This window comes from Quercus lobata, chromosome 8, assembly GCF_001633185.2.
Source record: "Quercus lobata isolate SW786 chromosome 8, ValleyOak3.0 Primary Assembly, whole genome shotgun sequence".
Classification (NCBI taxonomy): domain Eukaryota; kingdom Viridiplantae; phylum Streptophyta; class Magnoliopsida; order Fagales; family Fagaceae; genus Quercus; species Quercus lobata.
In genome coordinates, this window is record NC_044911.1 from 63,570,410 (window position 1) to 63,586,880 (window position 16,471).

General features: G+C 35.4%; 4 protein-coding genes across 4 annotated transcripts; 1 reads left to right on the plus strand and 3 right to left on the minus strand.

The window, feature by feature from the left end:
* Positions 1 to 2,205: 2,205 nt before the first annotated feature.
* LOC115954525 (mitotic checkpoint serine/threonine-protein kinase BUB1) lies at positions 2,206 to 5,867 on the plus strand. The gene is made up of 5 exons (XM_031072397.1): positions 2,206 to 2,396; positions 2,484 to 2,628; positions 3,416 to 3,573; positions 4,414 to 4,498; positions 4,588 to 5,867. The coding sequence occupies exons 1-5, from the start codon at positions 2,296 to 2,298 to the stop codon at positions 5,689 to 5,691; spliced, it is 1,593 nt and encodes a 530-aa protein (XP_030928257.1). The 5' UTR covers positions 2,206 to 2,295; the 3' UTR covers positions 5,692 to 5,867.
* Positions 5,868 to 5,999: 132 nt separating this feature from the next.
* Positions 6,000 to 6,866, minus strand: LOC115954526 (non-classical arabinogalactan protein 30-like). The gene has a single exon (XM_031072398.1). It carries the CDS (start codon positions 6,693 to 6,695, stop codon positions 6,138 to 6,140), a length of 558 nt encoding a protein of 185 aa, XP_030928258.1. The 5' UTR covers positions 6,696 to 6,866; the 3' UTR covers positions 6,000 to 6,137.
* Positions 6,867 to 8,906: 2,040 nt separating this feature from the next.
* On the minus strand, positions 8,907 to 9,703 carry LOC115954781 (non-classical arabinogalactan protein 30-like). The gene has a single exon (XM_031072713.1). The coding sequence runs from the start codon at positions 9,449 to 9,451 to the stop codon at positions 8,933 to 8,935; it is 519 nt and encodes a 172-aa protein (XP_030928573.1). The 5' UTR covers positions 9,452 to 9,703; the 3' UTR covers positions 8,907 to 8,932.
* Positions 9,704 to 11,085: 1,382 nt separating this feature from the next.
* LOC115955904 (inactive receptor-like serine/threonine-protein kinase At2g40270) lies at positions 11,086 to 16,471 on the minus strand. The gene is made up of 9 exons (XM_031074299.1): positions 16,087 to 16,471; positions 15,857 to 15,995; positions 14,625 to 14,696; positions 14,367 to 14,510; positions 14,132 to 14,272; positions 13,432 to 13,862; positions 12,951 to 13,141; positions 12,732 to 12,864; positions 11,086 to 11,944 (listed from the first exon to the last, which is right to left on the minus strand). Exons 1-9 carry the CDS (start codon positions 16,184 to 16,186, stop codon positions 11,346 to 11,348), a joined length of 1,950 nt encoding a protein of 649 aa, XP_030930159.1. The 5' UTR covers positions 16,187 to 16,471; the 3' UTR covers positions 11,086 to 11,345.

Sequence of the window (16,471 nt, forward strand, 5' to 3'; positions counted from 1 at the left end):
TCATTAATGCGGCCAGAAAGTTAGCTGCAAAGCATTCAATGCGATGGTAGCAACTTTCCTTTAAATATTTCATAGTCTCTCTCTATCCTGTTTCCTTCCTGATACTTATCCTCATTAGTGGAATTGTCCAGAACATTACTCTTGATGGCAGATTACACCTTTTGACCTCGGCTTTGCCCAGCCAATGAAGCATTCCTCCTCGGACCGCCTTCCTGGACAATCATGATCAAACCTTGCCTCTTCACTCACTAACACGGATTCTTATGACAGTGTTTCCCCGTTCTCAGACTACTTAATGTCCTCGGATTGGGCCCCGTCACAATATACACATAGATATGTACTACTGGGCCTACCACCCCTACAATTGAAAATATTCATCTTGTAATTATGGTTGAAACAAGAATAATAAACACAAATACAATCACCTTATAGACAATTTAGTAGGTGTGAAAAAATAAAAACCACGTCTCAAAAATGGCGGGGCTATAAATTCTTGGTTTCTCAATCAACTATGTCATACCCTGTAGATTAAGAGTTTTACAAATTTCAATGGCTTGCCCTTATGACTAAAAATAAAATGTACATCATTTTTCAATAAATTGAACTAACCCCCCCCAAAAAAAAAGGCTTTTGATCGTAATCATTATCTATAAAATGAATATTATATTTTTTATTTATCTAGTTACCGTCTAGAAAAATAAAAATTACATTAATAATTATTTAGTTTAATAATCTCAAATTTAAGTTGGGATATTAAAGTCACATAATGGAAAAAGTGTTAATTAGACATTCTATCTAACTTGAAGGCTAGTCTTTTAAGAGACATATGTTATGTGAATTATTCACAATGTCATTCAAATCCTCGCCATATCATGCATCATTGAAAAATAAAGGTTGTGCTCATCATGTGATCAAAATCATTTTTGCTTGTTAAGTTTGTATCATGTTCATAATTTAACCTATATATGCATCCATCATATATTTCATATCATCATATTGCATCTAATCAATACGGTTTCATTCAAGAATATGTTAAAACATTAACCCTTATCATCAAAGGTTCACTTGATTGTTGTTCACCAAGATTCTTTTTGCTTAATCCTTGTTGGATGCCATTTTAACAATTAAAAAAATAAATAAACTAAGGTAGCATAAGATATATTGTATTTAGTTGAACTTTAATATACATCACATATTGACTAGTTTTGTCATATAAATAAGACATTAAAGTGTGTTGCGTTGTTAATAACTTTGTAGCTTAATTGGTTGGCAAATCTTGGTAACTCCAACAAATACATCCACGATTCAAGTCAAACATCTCCTATTGTAGCTATTAAATTATAAAAAAAAGAAAAGAAAAAAAAAAGTAGTGTAGTTTATGTCAAAGCTTTCCCATTAAATTTATGAAATAAAATTTTAATGAAATTTTGGTTGGGAAAAAAAAAAAAGATTTGGTAAGTGTGGAGTAACTATGACTGTAAATAATTTGTTTAAATGATGTTGATTAACAAATGTGTAATTAAGGTATAAGGATATCCACGAGTTTATCAGACTTGAGTTTGGTGTCAAAACTTGATGACTAACCCAATCACAATGGACTTGGGAATGCCCAATTTGTTGCTAACTGTGGTTATGTGATTTGTCAATGGCTATGATTAGATTGTTTGATACTTTAGTTTGTCTCATCGATGTTGATGAGCCAAGATTTGGCGGCGTCAACCAAATCTAGAGGAAAACTCACTAGATATGGTCATCAACGTGATCTTTGTCGAACCCCGTGCAATGTTTGAGTTGGAAAAGAGAGAGGTGAAAGAGTAATTAACAAAGACACAATGAAAGGAAGGTGAAGAACACAAGTTTGAAGAAATTTTACTATACTTTCAGATTAGAAACCCATCACTTAACCTAATATTATCACATTTCGACAATATGAACCCATTGTTGATCAACCCAATCCTCATACAATCTTTGGCATGAGTACCTTCAATTTGGGTGAATTTGTGGGGTTTATGTCATGTGTGGTTGCACAATCATACGTGTAACAAATTTCAGCCAAAATGGTCATAGAAACCATGATTATCAAATCATATCCATCGTCAATCCTTTACCCTGCCACGTGTCTATACATAAACGTATAACATCCACTAAGTGCCTGTACGAGTGATACACACAATACACCCCCAAGCAAAAACCCCCTCTATTACCCGAACACAAATTCAAATTAGCCATTGGCTCCAAAGTCCAAAACCCAACACTACCATCTTCAACTCTGCTCCAAAGCAAAACCCAAAAAGCATGGCCAAAGCCAACAACGACAACAACACCGATCTCTTCACCTCCTTGATCTCAGACATCAAATCCTACTCTGGCAACGACCCTCTTCTCCCATGGCTCCGGTATGCCTCTCTCTCTCTCTCCCTCTTTGTGGGTAGCTTTTTTAATGGTTTTAAAAACTAAGACTGTTTGGCATTTTGTCTATACAGAGGGATCAGAAAGATGAAGGATTCGCTGCCCTCGCAAGTTCTGAACGAGAAGCTGCCACGGTTTTTGCAGAAGTGCGCGCAGACCTTCGATTCCGATCGCCGTTACAAAAACGACTTACGATACCTCCGTGTTTGGTTACAGTTGGTATTTTACTAATCCATCGCTTTTTTCGTTTTCTTCTCGATGATTTCGATTCTGGGTCGTTTGGTTCCTGTGGAAATGAAGGGGAAAGATGTGAAAATCAAATTTGAATGCGCTTTAGATTGTTTTGGTTATCTAAATGTTGAGAATTTATTCATTTATTTTAGTGTGTAGATGGGTTTTTGTGGATGGTCCGAGAGCCCTTTTTTTTTTTTTTTTTTTAACATTTTCTTATTGTTGATTTTGATGCTGGGTTATTCGGTTTCCGTTCAATTTCATAGCCGTTGTTTGGTTCCTGAGAGAAAATGAAGGAAAAGTTATGAACATCAAATTTGGAGTTTTAGTAAACAGAAGCGTTGTTTTGGACTAAGTTCACTAGCTTTTTATTATTATTATTATGATTCTCTTTTGATTTATGACATATCATCTTCATAGAAGCGAGGGAGTTAATAGGAGTTAATCGTGAATTGAAAAATGCCAATTTCATTGTCTGCAATCTGCATCATAATTCATAATTCATAAGTAATTATTTATTTATTTATTTTGTGAGTAGATGGAGTTTGCGGATGATCCAAGAGTGATTTTCATTATCTTATGGATGATTTTGATAATGGGTCATTCATTTTTTGTTCAATTTCATAGCCCATTGTTTGGTTTCTGCGAAAATGAAGGAAAAAGATATGAAAATCAAAGTTGGAATCTTATGCTTTAAGTTGTTTTAGTCACCTAAATATTGCAAGTGTCTCGCTCTAACTAAACCAAAGAATTGTTTTTTTTCCTCTGTGAGTAGATGGACTTTGTGGAGGATCCAAAAACGCTTCTGAGGACCATGGAGGTGAATCAAATTGGAAAAAAGAAGTCTTTGTTCTACCAAGCATATGCTCTTTACTATGAGAAGATCAAGAAATTTGAGGAGGCTGAGAAAATGTACCATTTGGGTGTGCAGAAGTATGTTCTCTACAATTTAAAACTTGTTTTATTTGGGTGTTTAAATGTCTCCAAGAAATGGAATCCTTCCACATTTGTTCATATGGATGATTAATTCCTTTATAATAGAGCTGCATTAAACAATTAACGACTTACTTAGACATAGTAACTGCTATGTTTAACAAAATGTTCTCATTTTAGATTCTGTGCATTGGATGTTTCTGCAGTATGTCCTTGCTATGCTCAATACTCTATGTTACATATGCTCGAATTCTTGCTATGTATAGTTTAGGGCTCTAAATGTTTTATGCGTTTTTTCTTTTGTGCTGGAATATTTCCCATATGTTTTGGACTATATGGTATAGGAAAATCCTCTAAGAGTATAGAGTAAATATGCAAGACTATGAATGCCAAATTGCAATTTAGAGGGCTTTCAACCAGCCATTAAAAAAAAAAAAAAGATGACATGTTTGTGGATGAATCTGTTTTGAAGTGTATCTCAATTCTCAGACTTGGTTTGTGAGGGGTAGCAATTACCATGGTTCAAAGTCTAGTGGATTCTTGTGCTGAAAAGTGAAATTTATGATTACTGAAATTGTGACCTTACCTTGTAATTGATTAATTCTTCTGCCGCTAGAATCTTTGAAGTTTGTACTTATTAGTTCCACTACATCATAGAACAGTAACTCAGTGAATAAAGCATTTATCAAATATAGTTTCTCCTCTTTGTTAATGCATTGATAAAATAGCAACTAGCTCAAGTGTTTGGATGATAAGATATGCTTAAAAAAAAAAAAAAAAAAAAATCCTGTGAAGCTTGGAAAATAGTTTGTGTTCATGTTCAAATTGACTGTTAAGCAGCCTTGCAGAGCCTGCTGATGAGTTGCAGAAATCATATGAGCAGTTCCTTCACCGCATGGAGAGATACAAGAACAAGAGGATCCAGGTAGTGCATTTTTAGCTTTTGTGTATTGGGCCTGTATCTATTGTTAAAGAGAATCTTTAGTTATCTAACTATGAGCAGATTTCCTGCAGCGCCAGGAAGTAAGAACTTCCAAGAGGCCATTGTCTGCCAGCAACATTCCTCCCAAAGGCAGTAAAACTGAATTAAACAAGGAAAATTGTAGAGGAAGCTGGCATGACAGAGCTTCACCTGAAACACTACCTGATGCTCAATTTCCTAAGAAGATTGGACCTGGAACTATCTCTAAGCAACAAGTAACTACTCAAAGGGAGACACTTTGCAGTGATGACACTGTTGTGGTGAAGTTTGTAGATACTGCCATTGTTGGAAAATCTGAGGCTGAAGATGCTTGCCATCACGGGCTGGTTGATCCTACAATAAATATGAAAGAGGCCATGAATGCCATTAATAGCATGTTTCGAGAACCTATAGAGACAACAGTTGGTAGAAGATCACATAGAAGCAGACCAAAAGAAGATGGTTTGAACAATGGATTTCAAGTGTTCATTGATGAAAATTTGGGCAATAATCAAAAAGAAAAAGGTTCTTCAATCCTGCAGCATAGTGGGACTAAAACTTGCTCGTCTCAACAAGAACCATTTAAAATATTTGTTGATGATGAAGGATGTAGTGAAATTGGAGAGAGAGATGAGAGTGAAAACCTTGAGCAGAGTGATGTTCAAAATTTGACAGAAGGTTCCCATGGAAATGCTTTTGTGTTTCCTAGCCCAAATGATGTTTCATCTGAAGGTTCTGATGATCAGAATGTGCAGAGCTCACCTCAAGCAAAGTTTAGAGAGGATACTGTTGTTTGTAGATTTGTTGGCTCAACTATTTCAGATGAGCCGGAAGTTGAAAATGTTTGCCACCATGGCTTAGTAGAACCCACAATCAACTTGAAGGAGGCTATGGATGATATAAATAACATGTTTGGGAAGCCAATTGATTTTGTTAGGACCAAGAGATCGAAAAAGCAGGACAAGGTAGCAGATAGTAAAAGAGGTTTTGGTGGGTTTTCTATACTTCCTGATGATGACTTGGTACAGCAAGAAGTTCAGCTGAAGCCAAAATTATCTGGAACATCGAAAGAATGTGATCTGTTTGAGCCAACTGTGTTTACAAAGGAGGCGATGGATGACATAAATAAGTTGTTTGGAATGCCATTGGACTTTTAGGAACAATGTGCCTTTGTGCTACAGAAATTTTGGATTTGTTGTCAAAGGGGGAAAGATAATCAATGGAGCTTTGTTTTTTTATGTGGTCACAGGTGTTTGAAACGTGAAATTTCTCTTGGTGGATTTCTTCTCCATAATGAGTTTTCTGAGTGTATTTATGCCATTCTATCTTCAAATTTAAGCTGGAGCTCATTTGTATCTGAATGATATGTCACCTTTTCTATCCCTTGAGTTGTCTACATACTACACTAGTATTTCTAATAGAGGCAATGGAAAATATCATTCTTAATTTAAAGCAGCATAAATAAACTTCATTCAATCAATTAGTACAAAGTACAAACCAACATATTCCTCTCCAATCTGATAAATCAACAATATAGTGAAAAATGCAAAGATGAAAATTATAAGAAAGATTACTCAGGGGCCGACGACAATTGTCATTAATCTTAGTTATGAGCTGTGAAAGGGCAATGAGCTGGGCGGAAAGCCAAGGGACCTGCAGCATAGATCACAGCCTCATAGGTCTGTCCAACCAATCTCTTGTTTTCGTAACGAAGAGGAGCGCCATAGAGCCCATAGTTAACATTGGTAAGGAGGTTGCAATTTTCAACAGGAGATGAAACAAGTTTCACCTGGCATCCTTGGAGGGGGTGGTCCAATAGAGGGTTACCCATCTTGAATCCATCAAGTTCTGCATAGAAGTAGCCATTTGGGTTTGTTACAAAAACCTTGTAGAAGCTGACTCTGTCTTTGTGGTCCTTGCAGATGACACTTACTTTAGCTGAAGGGATTGGTGTAGCCCCAGACAAAGACCATTTTCCTGTGTGCTCACAGCTCTGGCAGTAAACAATGCCTTCCACTACTACTTCAGTTTTCTTCTCTGTTGTTTTGTTTGATGGGACAGTTTTGTTTCCTGAGACAGTTTCATAAGCAGATATGGTAGGGAAGGCCAAAGAGAGGAGCAGAAGTGAGGAGACAAGAACAATAAGCTGGCTGCTTGCCATTTTCTTTGATGGGTATTGTATTTTGTTGATAATACTTTGATGGTTATTGTTGCTTGCTTAGAGAGATTGTTTTAGAGTTGTATTTATAGTTATAGCCTATGCAACTCCGAGAGTAGGAGGTGAATTTTCTTTTGAAAAACCTTGTACAGTTGTATGGACGTGCAGGCTACTACGGTGCTTGTCAACTTTGTTGATTTGTTCGAAATTGAGTTTTACGTGAAGTCCACCTTCTTTCTTTTTCTTAATGAGAAATGAATTATATAGCTCTCTTTCATTGGCTGGGCTATAAGGTCTGACTCTTTTAAAATTGGTATGAATGGCTGGACTAAATTGTGCCAGACAGGTCCAATTGATTTCTGGGCTCAATTACTCAGGCCTATTCCATAAGATAGTCTTATTTACCAGACGGTGACCTCTCATTATATAATATAGCCCGTTCACGAAGCCGTTTATGTGGAATCTAGTTCATTGGTTAATGGACTTCCATAATGATTGTTCTTGGGGCCAACCTGGTTTATGAATTCTGATGATTCAATATAAGCCTATTTCTGGTTTTTTAATCTTATGTTATGTTAATTTAATAATTTTGTTGGACTATGTATACGAAGAAAGTTAATTATTAAAATAGTATGAAGCATCCTTAGCTCTTAATGGATATATTACAAGTTTCCATGCATTTTCTATGCGTTATTCGGAGTTTAACATCTGTTTTGTTAGAATGGTTTTGATCATTTTCTAAAGAATGGAAAATGATGAGTTAAAAAAAGCGAAGAAATTAAAAAGAAAGTTTGGTATGAAAGGTATGTGAGTGGGAAATAAAAAAAGAAAGGAGGAAAGATATATAGTGTGGAGGTATTTTCCACCGAGGCCCACAAATTTTGATCCAATTAATATGGAAATGGAGAGGTAAGACATAGTTATTAGTTTTTCCTCAACAAAGAAGAAGAAGAAGAAGAAGAAGAAGAAGACAGTTATTAGTAGTATTTCATATTTCACATATGAGTAGATCACATTCTGTACTCTAAAGGTTTGCGCCTTTCATCAATTTTTGATCATGAATGTTTATATATGTGTGTGTGGGGGGGGGGCATTACATAATGAATTATAACAGTGGGGGAATTCTAATCTAAAGTTTGTTCTATAGGAGAAGCACCAAAAATTTTGTGGTTGATGCAATATGTTATCACATGATACACATGTTAATAGTTACAATAAAGGAGGAGGGAAATTTGAACCCAGATTCTTTTCATAAAAGAAAGCAGACAATGCCTATAAACTATAAGACTTTTGACAAATTAATATGTTGCTATATATTTTCTCAATGATATATATGAAAGTTTATGTTTAGTTTTCATCTAAGAAACACAAGGAGAATATAGAAGACTATGGAAACCTGAAAGAGAACTTATTATTATATTTGTCATTTTGTTGTTCTTTTTACTAAACCATCTTTATATATAGTTATGGTGAAATGCAAGACTCTCAAAACTAAGGAATCATTTTATACGTTAAATATCTTAAATGAATAGTTACAAGTTAAGAAGGAATCATGATTAAATACATGCGTCTAGCTTTCATGATAGAATAAAATAAAAGTTTGTACGATATATCTAAATAGTTATATACATAGTTTTTCATTTACTGTTTACAAGAGTGCAAGAAATTTCTTACATGTTATTATAATCCCTCTTTTCTGATATTGCTTTAAAACACATCCTCGACGATAAGCATTTGTTTCCATAACATTTTAAAAACTTTATTAATATCATTATTATGTTCATAAAAATAAAAAATAAAAGTTCATCAAAATTATTATTATTATTTCGTCATCCTTCTCTAGTCTCTCCCATCCATTGTATAATTTCCATTTTTTCACTTTCCCTTCAAATAAAGACATTTTTTAAAGGATTTACGCACACTCTTTGTGCGTTAGACAGCCAAGATTAACCCGCAACTTTGCTTTATTGTTTTTACACTCCAAGAAATTAACAGCATAAAATGCCTCATGTTCATGTATATAAATTATCAATACAATTTAATCAAACCAAGAAGATAAAACTCAAACTCAGCTGATTGAAAAAAGAATTAAACATTTAAACGAAAAGTCATAGCAAAACCAAAAAAGAAAAAGAAAATATTTAATCAATATTGGCCAACTTTTTTTTTTTTTTTTTTTTTTTTTTTTTTGAGAATCTATCGGCCAAATTACAAATTTAATTTGAACTCCAAAGAAATGATTAGACATGAGTTGGTGGTGGACAATGGTCTGGACGGAATGCCAAGGGCCCAGCAGCATAGATCACAGCCTCATAATTGCTTCCATACAATTTCTTGCCTTCAAAACGAAGTGGGGAGCCATAGAGTCCATAGTTGATATTTGTAAGAAGATTGCAATCTTTTAGAGGAGATGACACAGGCTTGACATGGCACGATTGGAGTGGATGTTCCACTAGATATTGGCTCATTGTGAAGCCTTCAAGTTGTGCATAGAAGTACCCATTCCCATCAGTTTCAAACACCTTGTAGTAGCTCACTTGGTCCTTGTAGTTCTTGCAAATGACACTGATATTGGCAGCTGGGATTGGCTTGGCCTCAGACAAAGACCATGAACCAGAGTGCTCACAGTGCTGGCAGTACACCATTCCTTCAACCACCACATCGATTTTCTTCTCTGGCTCAGCTGAAGTTATGGTGGGGAGGGTTAATTGGAAGAGCATGAGTGAAGAGATGAGAATTAAGAGCTGGGTGCTTGCCATTTTCTTGAAATGGTGATTGAATTTGAAGCTTATTGGTGCTTATTGGAGGGACTAATTGGGAGGAAAAGTCTTGTGGGGTTATGAGATATTGGATTTGATGGAGTAGTATTTATAGTTTTTTGGTTTCTGAAATGATTGATTGCAGGTTATACATGAAACTTGCTTTTCTGATGAACGTGGGAGCTTCTAAGCTGCATGACAAAGATTTGCTTTGCTGTAAATTGTATATATAGACGTGAAGGCCACCAGGTTTTGTTATAATTATTATTATTTTTTAAAGAAAAACAAATTGTACCTTTTCTCTTTTATCATGGATTAGAGAGAGGAGGCTTCAAAGTTTGTGGACCAAACCCATAATTAATAATTTCGAAGTGGATATTAACTAGGCTGAAGAGTTGGGTCAATGGTCCGTTCAACTATTAAATCCCAAATTACAAGGTGAATCTAAAAATAAAAAATTAAACAAATATAAAATAACACCAACGGGCCTACCCCCGTGGCCCCATCTCTTAATCTCTTCTTATTATAAATGGGCCGGTCCATTTTGGCCTTTGGGCTCTTTCTTTCCCTCTTAGTAATATTAATCTTACTTAGAAAAAAAATGTTTGAAATTCATAAATAAATATGTAAATGAACTAAGGCATATATTTATTACTAACGGATGATTCAATTGATTGGAGATATGGTCCGTACGGACTCTTGAAAGAATCTTTAAGAAATAAAAATGATAGTCTAGAATATAAGTGTGATTTCTGACTCAATTTTTGGACATTTATTGTAGTTGGCTCATATTTGTTTCCAATCCATTGGCTTGGGGACCTTATGAGTGTAATGGAGTAAAATAGAACAAAGCAAAGCCTATTAGATCGTGAACATTTAATTGGAGTTTGGTTTGATAGGTCTAATAATAGGTTGGGGGCGGTGTGGAGGGCAACGCTCTCTTATTGCGACATAAGAGAATGTATTCTGGGAGTTTGCAGTAGGTAAGGTTTTGATATATATAAATACTATTGTAATCCTAATTTCTCAAATAGTGGATTATTAACCACTTATTCCCATGGATATAGAGATATTACTAAACCAAGTAAATTCCGTGCGTTGATTTCTCTCTTCTCTATTCTTTATTCTTGCGTAATCCTTTCACAACATTACTCTCAAAAGAATTCCTTACCTTCCTTCTTTATGGGTTGGTTACTAGTGTATCCTATTTTCTCCACGTGGGAGTTATTAGCTCATTAGCAATGTAATCATCGATCTTCAAGTCTGGTGCCTTCCATCGAGGATTCAAAATAGGGTGTACTTAAGCATATGCCCCTCAAGTCCCAAACAAGAAGACGGCACAGAAAGTCTAGATGTCTCTTCAGTCCTCCCTTTGTTGGCCAATATGTCTGCACATTGATTGGTTTTTATGATATGTGTGTTGAGGGACCATCCTCCACTGCCCAGTCATCACTCATCAATTCCTTTTAACCCATTATTAGAATGGATGACTTGTTTTTGTTTTGGAGTAAGAATGGGGGAACTTATGCGAATAGATCAGACATCATAGATATATTAACTAAAAATATTGACCCACAGACGTAAACACAAAGACACGTGCCTTAGGGTACAAGAAATTTGGTTGACCATGGCAATGCTTATGAAACACAGAATTTTTCATTAGCTTGACTTTTAGACATGCTTTTTTGGGTGCTTTCACGGCAAAATCCACCAACAAAACAATATCAAAGTAAAAAAGATTCCCCAGCTTCCCTTTATATGAGTTATATATATACAAATTTGCATTATCCTATGATAAATACAAGGTGTATCAAACAACGGGCAACTTGTTTAGCCCCCCAACTCAACTATTATAAAATTCCCATTCATACTCTCCAAATTGAACTTTCATACTTTAGCTTGCATCAGCAGATGCAATCTCAAGCTCTGCCCACCAAAGTGGAGAAAGTCTTGGGTATGCTCCCTCAGGTGTTATTCCAGTTATGGCTCTCAATTTTGTACACACTTCTCTCATTGCTGGTCTCTTTTTAGGGTCAGGATGGACACAAGATTTTAGCACTTCACCAATTAGCTCTAGTTGCTCCTCTTGGAATGATGTCAAAGTTGGATCAACCATTTCTCTAAATGGTTGCTCTCCTCTCAAATAGTCCGATGCCCAGTCTTCAAATGAGGGATTCTCTACTGAGTAAGGGAGCTTACCGGTAACCATTTCAAACAATATCACACCAAAGCTGTAAACGTTGCAGTCTGGATCAGCTGATGGTGCATGTAAATTCTTTGACCCAGCTGATTCTATCTCGGTTACAACCATGTCATTCCAGAAACTGAATTCTGATACCTTGGCTGCATAATCCTCAGTGAGACAGATAGATGAAGAGGTCAGGTTATTGTGGGCTATAAGTGGGTTCAGCTGGTGCATATGCTCAAGGCAGTAAGCCATTCCCATTGCAATTCTCAGTCGCATTCCCCAGTCCAAGTGCTCAGCCTCTTTTACTGCAGGAACATCAAAATGAGATATCTTAAGCAATATTATACAACAAAAACAAAACACTTAGTTCCAAAATTTTAGGGTCAGCCATATGTATTCTCTGTTTGCGATAGAGTGACTAAATCATAAGCAATATTATAAGTGGCTGAAAGAGAAAAGGACCTAGGAATAGAGTGTGCCATCAAACTGAGCAAATAACATTCGAAGAAGATAGCACATAATCTTCCATTGCCTGATTATGTGGCAACCTCAACCATTCATCTAATGGTCAGGAATGAACAAAAAACAAATGAACACTCAGTCCCTTCTTATCATTACTTGTTTTAAAATATTCCCTTATTTTCTCTTCTGAATTGAGAGGTTGCTATATCATTGGCACAAGAATACTACTTGTACCAAGAGCTCTTGGATATTTAAATTTATTTTTAGCAAATAATTCTGTTATGACTCAGACAGCTCATGAGGCTGAAACAAATCCTACTATCATTATTAGTTGAATTTGAAAACTGAGAATTTACTAGTAATTCAAGCACTCTACAACCACGAACTTTTTTTTATTTTATAATCGTTATTATTACTGCTAAGCTCATAAAATCTACGTTCAGTAACAAAAGAACCTTATTTAGAAGACCTAGTAATTCTTTTAAAAAACATTAACGGGAATGTGAAATCAATTGAAGGGAAAGTAATTTGCAAGTACCTGGGATAATTTCAAATATATATATATATATATATATCCATGGTTTATCCTTTAAAATACCAATAATAACAACGTATTGAGCAGGTACTTACTGTGTAAATGCTCAAAAAGTGTCCCATTTGGAGCATATTCAAAAACCATGATTCTGGTGAAAGGCTCCTCTTCCTCACAATATCCAAGGAGGTTGACAAAATTCTTGTGGTTAACTTTCGATAATGTGTCGATCTGAAACCATAACAACAGAAACAATTAAGGACACTTGGACTGCATAAAACCCAAACACGGTTCAATGCAATTTGTTTGTCAAATACCTTCTTCCTGAACTGTGTTTCTAAACTCTTTGACCAATCCTTGGCAGATGTTGCTGCAACAGAGGCCACAGCTATTTCGACTCCACTAGACAATGTCCCTTTGTAAACTGTACCAATTGGTGAAGAACCAATTACATTACTGAAATCTTCACAAGCTGTTTCAAGCTCTGATCTCTTGAGCTTTGGCACACCTGCAATGTAAATTCCCAGCCATATATCAGATGATTTCAACAATACAGGTCATATTTTGGATTCTTCTCCAAAAAAAAAGGTCATATTTTGGATTGAATTGACTGATTTGTGGCCCAGGAAAATTTCATTTTCAAGGATAACTTATGCACTCACATAAGGCTACAGCTCTGAAATGAGCTGTGCATGGTCATGTTGACAATTACAGTTGATAAGGCAAATGTTAAACTATATGAAACACAGATGTCCAAATTTTCCCACTTTGTTTCTTCCTACTGAGAAGAAGAATTACCAGTTACAAATGCTTTCTGAAGCTGTCCGCTTAATCCTGTGGCCCAAGGTTTAACAGTAGCAACCTTATTGCTTTTACATAGATATACACCAATGATTAAAATTACAAGAAAGAGGGAACCCCCTATTGATCCAGCCAATATTAAAGACCAATGTCTATGTGAAGTTTTCTGGTTTTCTGGGGAAGAAGGCACTACATCAGGTTGGGGAGATGATGTAGAGGAATCAGTTGGAGCAGGGGCAGACATTTCTGACTTTGGCACAATTGATGGTGATGGTGATGAGGATGAGGATGGGGATGGGGATGGGGATGGGGATAGGAATGGGGATGAGGAAGTTGGTTCTACTCCTGTTGCACGGGGCTTGTCTACAGTGATTTCCGTTTCTTGCGCCAATCTCCTGTGAAATGTGTCTTCACTTTGGGAAATACTCCTAGCAAAGATAAAAGCAAGCTTCAGATGATGTAAGTATAATGGCCAATTCTGGAAACATGTATAAAGTACCTCAAAAAAGAAAAAAAGGAAAAAGGCCCAAGATTATCAAATGCATGAAATTGATGTTAAAAAGTCCTTTGGCCAGGAAGGGGTAAAGCCATATTTTCCAACATCAGTAATTGCACTTTCTGTTTTAAAATTTGTAAACAGACAGTTAGATACCCAAACATTTTACATTCAAGTTTTTTGAGTTTGGCATTTGCATACCAAGCAAGGGGTCTTTCATGGCAAGATAATCCTTTAACCACATTGGAAAGCTGATTTTCATCTATTTGAGATTCAGAAAGCAACTGAAGTTCATGAATCTCAGGAGATAAGCTACCAAGAAGCTTGTTATTGTCCACTAGGCTGCAAAGTAGGCAGGAAAAAGATTTAGCATATGCATAGAAGGAGAACAAGAGAAAAGATGAAGCTAATGAAAACTGAACAGTATAAAACCTACAGGATTGTCAGTGAAAGATTACTGCCAAGTTCAGCTGGGAGTGGTCCGGAGAAATTATTGTATCCCAAATCTAACACCTCCAACTCTTTCAGCTCACCAATTCCTTCAGGAATAATTCCAGTAAAAGAATTATTGCGCAAAACACTGCAGGGAAATGTAAAATGATAATAATACACAGAAGAACATAAAACATAAACTCATAAACAGCACAGTCTAGAAATTATTACACAACTAGGTGATGAACATATAAATGCTTACATAGACTTTATATGGACTAGCTTTGTAAGATCAGTTGGCAGTGTTCCTCCAAGACAAAGATCTTTCAAGTTCCTGCACATCATATACATCTAACCTTTAAAATATGATTAGAGGACAAAACCAGAAAACTAACATGCTTTAAGTACCATATGTCATGACAGCATTACTATTTAATTATATGACCATTAATTAAGCCATGGTTTTGAATATTGAATGATATATTGCAGCATCCATGGTATTAATCAGGATATTTAGAGTTAAAAGTATTTAAGTTGTACAATTAAATCTTAACCGGCTTGAAATGGAGAGGATCCTGTTCTGCCATAACCATAGATTTCTAAATCACAAAGTCTCTTTAAATAAAAATTGATTGAAGAAGTTAGGGAGCCTTAGCCACATAACACCTGGGGTGGTACAATTCTTTAAGTAGATGCATTGATACTTTAGGATTGTAATACTTGAAGAACCAATATGACAAGATGAACAAAGTGAGCTCCAAAACAACTTAATTAATGGCTTAAAATTTAGATTAAAACTATGAATTTCATTAATACCCCTCCGTCTGCTTGACAAAAGTGATGCCAAGTGCCAACTATAAATTAGTTGAAGCTTTAAATTCTTTCACAACCTATGAACTACAGCAAGAAATAGAACCAAAACTTTGCAGGACAAGACAGTTCCTACTTCCTAGCAAAGACCCTATAAAACAATCGAAGTGCTAACGTGGAGCTTTTACCACAAAAAGAAGAGTTGGAAGATGAAATTTCTCCAAACCTGCAATACTTGCTAAAACAGCTTCGATTTGCATCATATATGCTACTCTGGAAACTTCTTTTTTTTTTTTTTTTGTTGATATTTTGATTTGAATGCATATCCTCATTCAAGCAATTGTATTTCGCTTTTTCCAATATTACCACCCTCTTTTAGGTTTTTTTTTTTTTTTTTTTTAAAAAAAAAAAAAAAAAAAAAAAAAAAAAAAGAAAAAGTCAAAACTCAATTAGAAACAATACCGACCCATTCAAGGGTATAGCAAAACTAAAGCTTTCTTGATCTATGCAAAATGGAACTAATTCTGACAATAAAACAACCAATCGTACATTTCTTGTCAATTAAAGTTCCCTTATAACTAAAAAAAAAAAAAAGTTTTGAGCAACCAACAGAAGATAAAACAATAAAATTCCTTCACTCTTTTGCACAAACGAAAAAAAAGAAAAGCAAAGAAATTTACTCACAAGACCACAACTTTCCCATCTGAGCACTCAACCCCATACCAAGAACATGGATTAATCACTCCATCTTCCTCTTTCCAATTCAACAAAGCGCCAAATGGGTCATTCACTACTCTCTCCCTTAAACTCAACAGCGCCAAACCTGCAACCAAAACACTCATTCATTATTTTCCTTGACTTTTACAAGCAACAAGAAAAAAGACCCAGATCCCAGAAACTCAAAAATCTCTTACCTTCATCATTGAGACACCAACTCAAACACAAATTCTGACTCAAAAAGAAGCACATCACCATGACACCAACCACATGGCCCGGTTTCCATTTCTGGTCCATTCTTATTCAAAACAAAGTATATCCAATCACGAACACCACAACTTTGATCATAAGAGTTTGATCAATCAGAGCAAAAAAAAGTTTACAACTTTTCAAAGAAACCAAAGCTTCACAATTTTAGAAGAAGAAAAAAAATAATAATAGTTTGAATATTTGAATGGATAAACATCAAAACCAAAACTATGTTTTCTTATATTTGCTAGCTAATTTAGACCCACTTGAGTTTTGAAAACGCGTGCACTGTGAAAGTGTAATCTAGTTATCAACTCTCTATTTATTTGACTA

Bases quoted from the DNA above. Each gene is read 5' to 3' on its own strand.
- LOC115954525 (XM_031072397.1), top strand. From the start codon at position 2,296: ATGGCCAAAGCCAACAACGACAACAACACCGATCTCTTCACCTCCTTG. The intron at 3,574-4,413 runs GTATGTTCTCTA...ACTGTTAAGCAG, and splicing joins TACCATTTGGGTGTGCAGAA to CCTTGCAGAGCCTGCTGATG. The intron at 4,499-4,587 runs GTAGTGCATTTT...GATTTCCTGCAG, and splicing joins ACAAGAACAAGAGGATCCAG to CGCCAGGAAGTAAGAACTTC.
- LOC115954526 (XM_031072398.1), bottom strand. From the start codon at position 6,695: ATGGCAAGCAGCCAGCTTATTGTTCTTGTCTCCTCACTTCTGCTCCTC.
- LOC115954781 (XM_031072713.1), bottom strand. From the start codon at position 9,451: ATGGCAAGCACCCAGCTCTTAATTCTCATCTCTTCACTCATGCTCTTC.
- LOC115955904 (XM_031074299.1), bottom strand. From the start codon at position 16,186: ATGGACCAGAAATGGAAACCGGGCCATGTGGTTGGTGTCATGGTGATG. The intron at 15,996-16,086 runs GTAAGAGATTTT...TTTTGGTTGCAG, and splicing joins TTGGTGTCTCAATGATGAAG to GTTTGGCGCTGTTGAGTTTA. The intron at 13,863-14,131 runs GTATGCAAATGC...TATCTTTGCTAG, and splicing joins CATGAAAGACCCCTTGCTTG to GAGTATTTCCCAAAGTGAAG.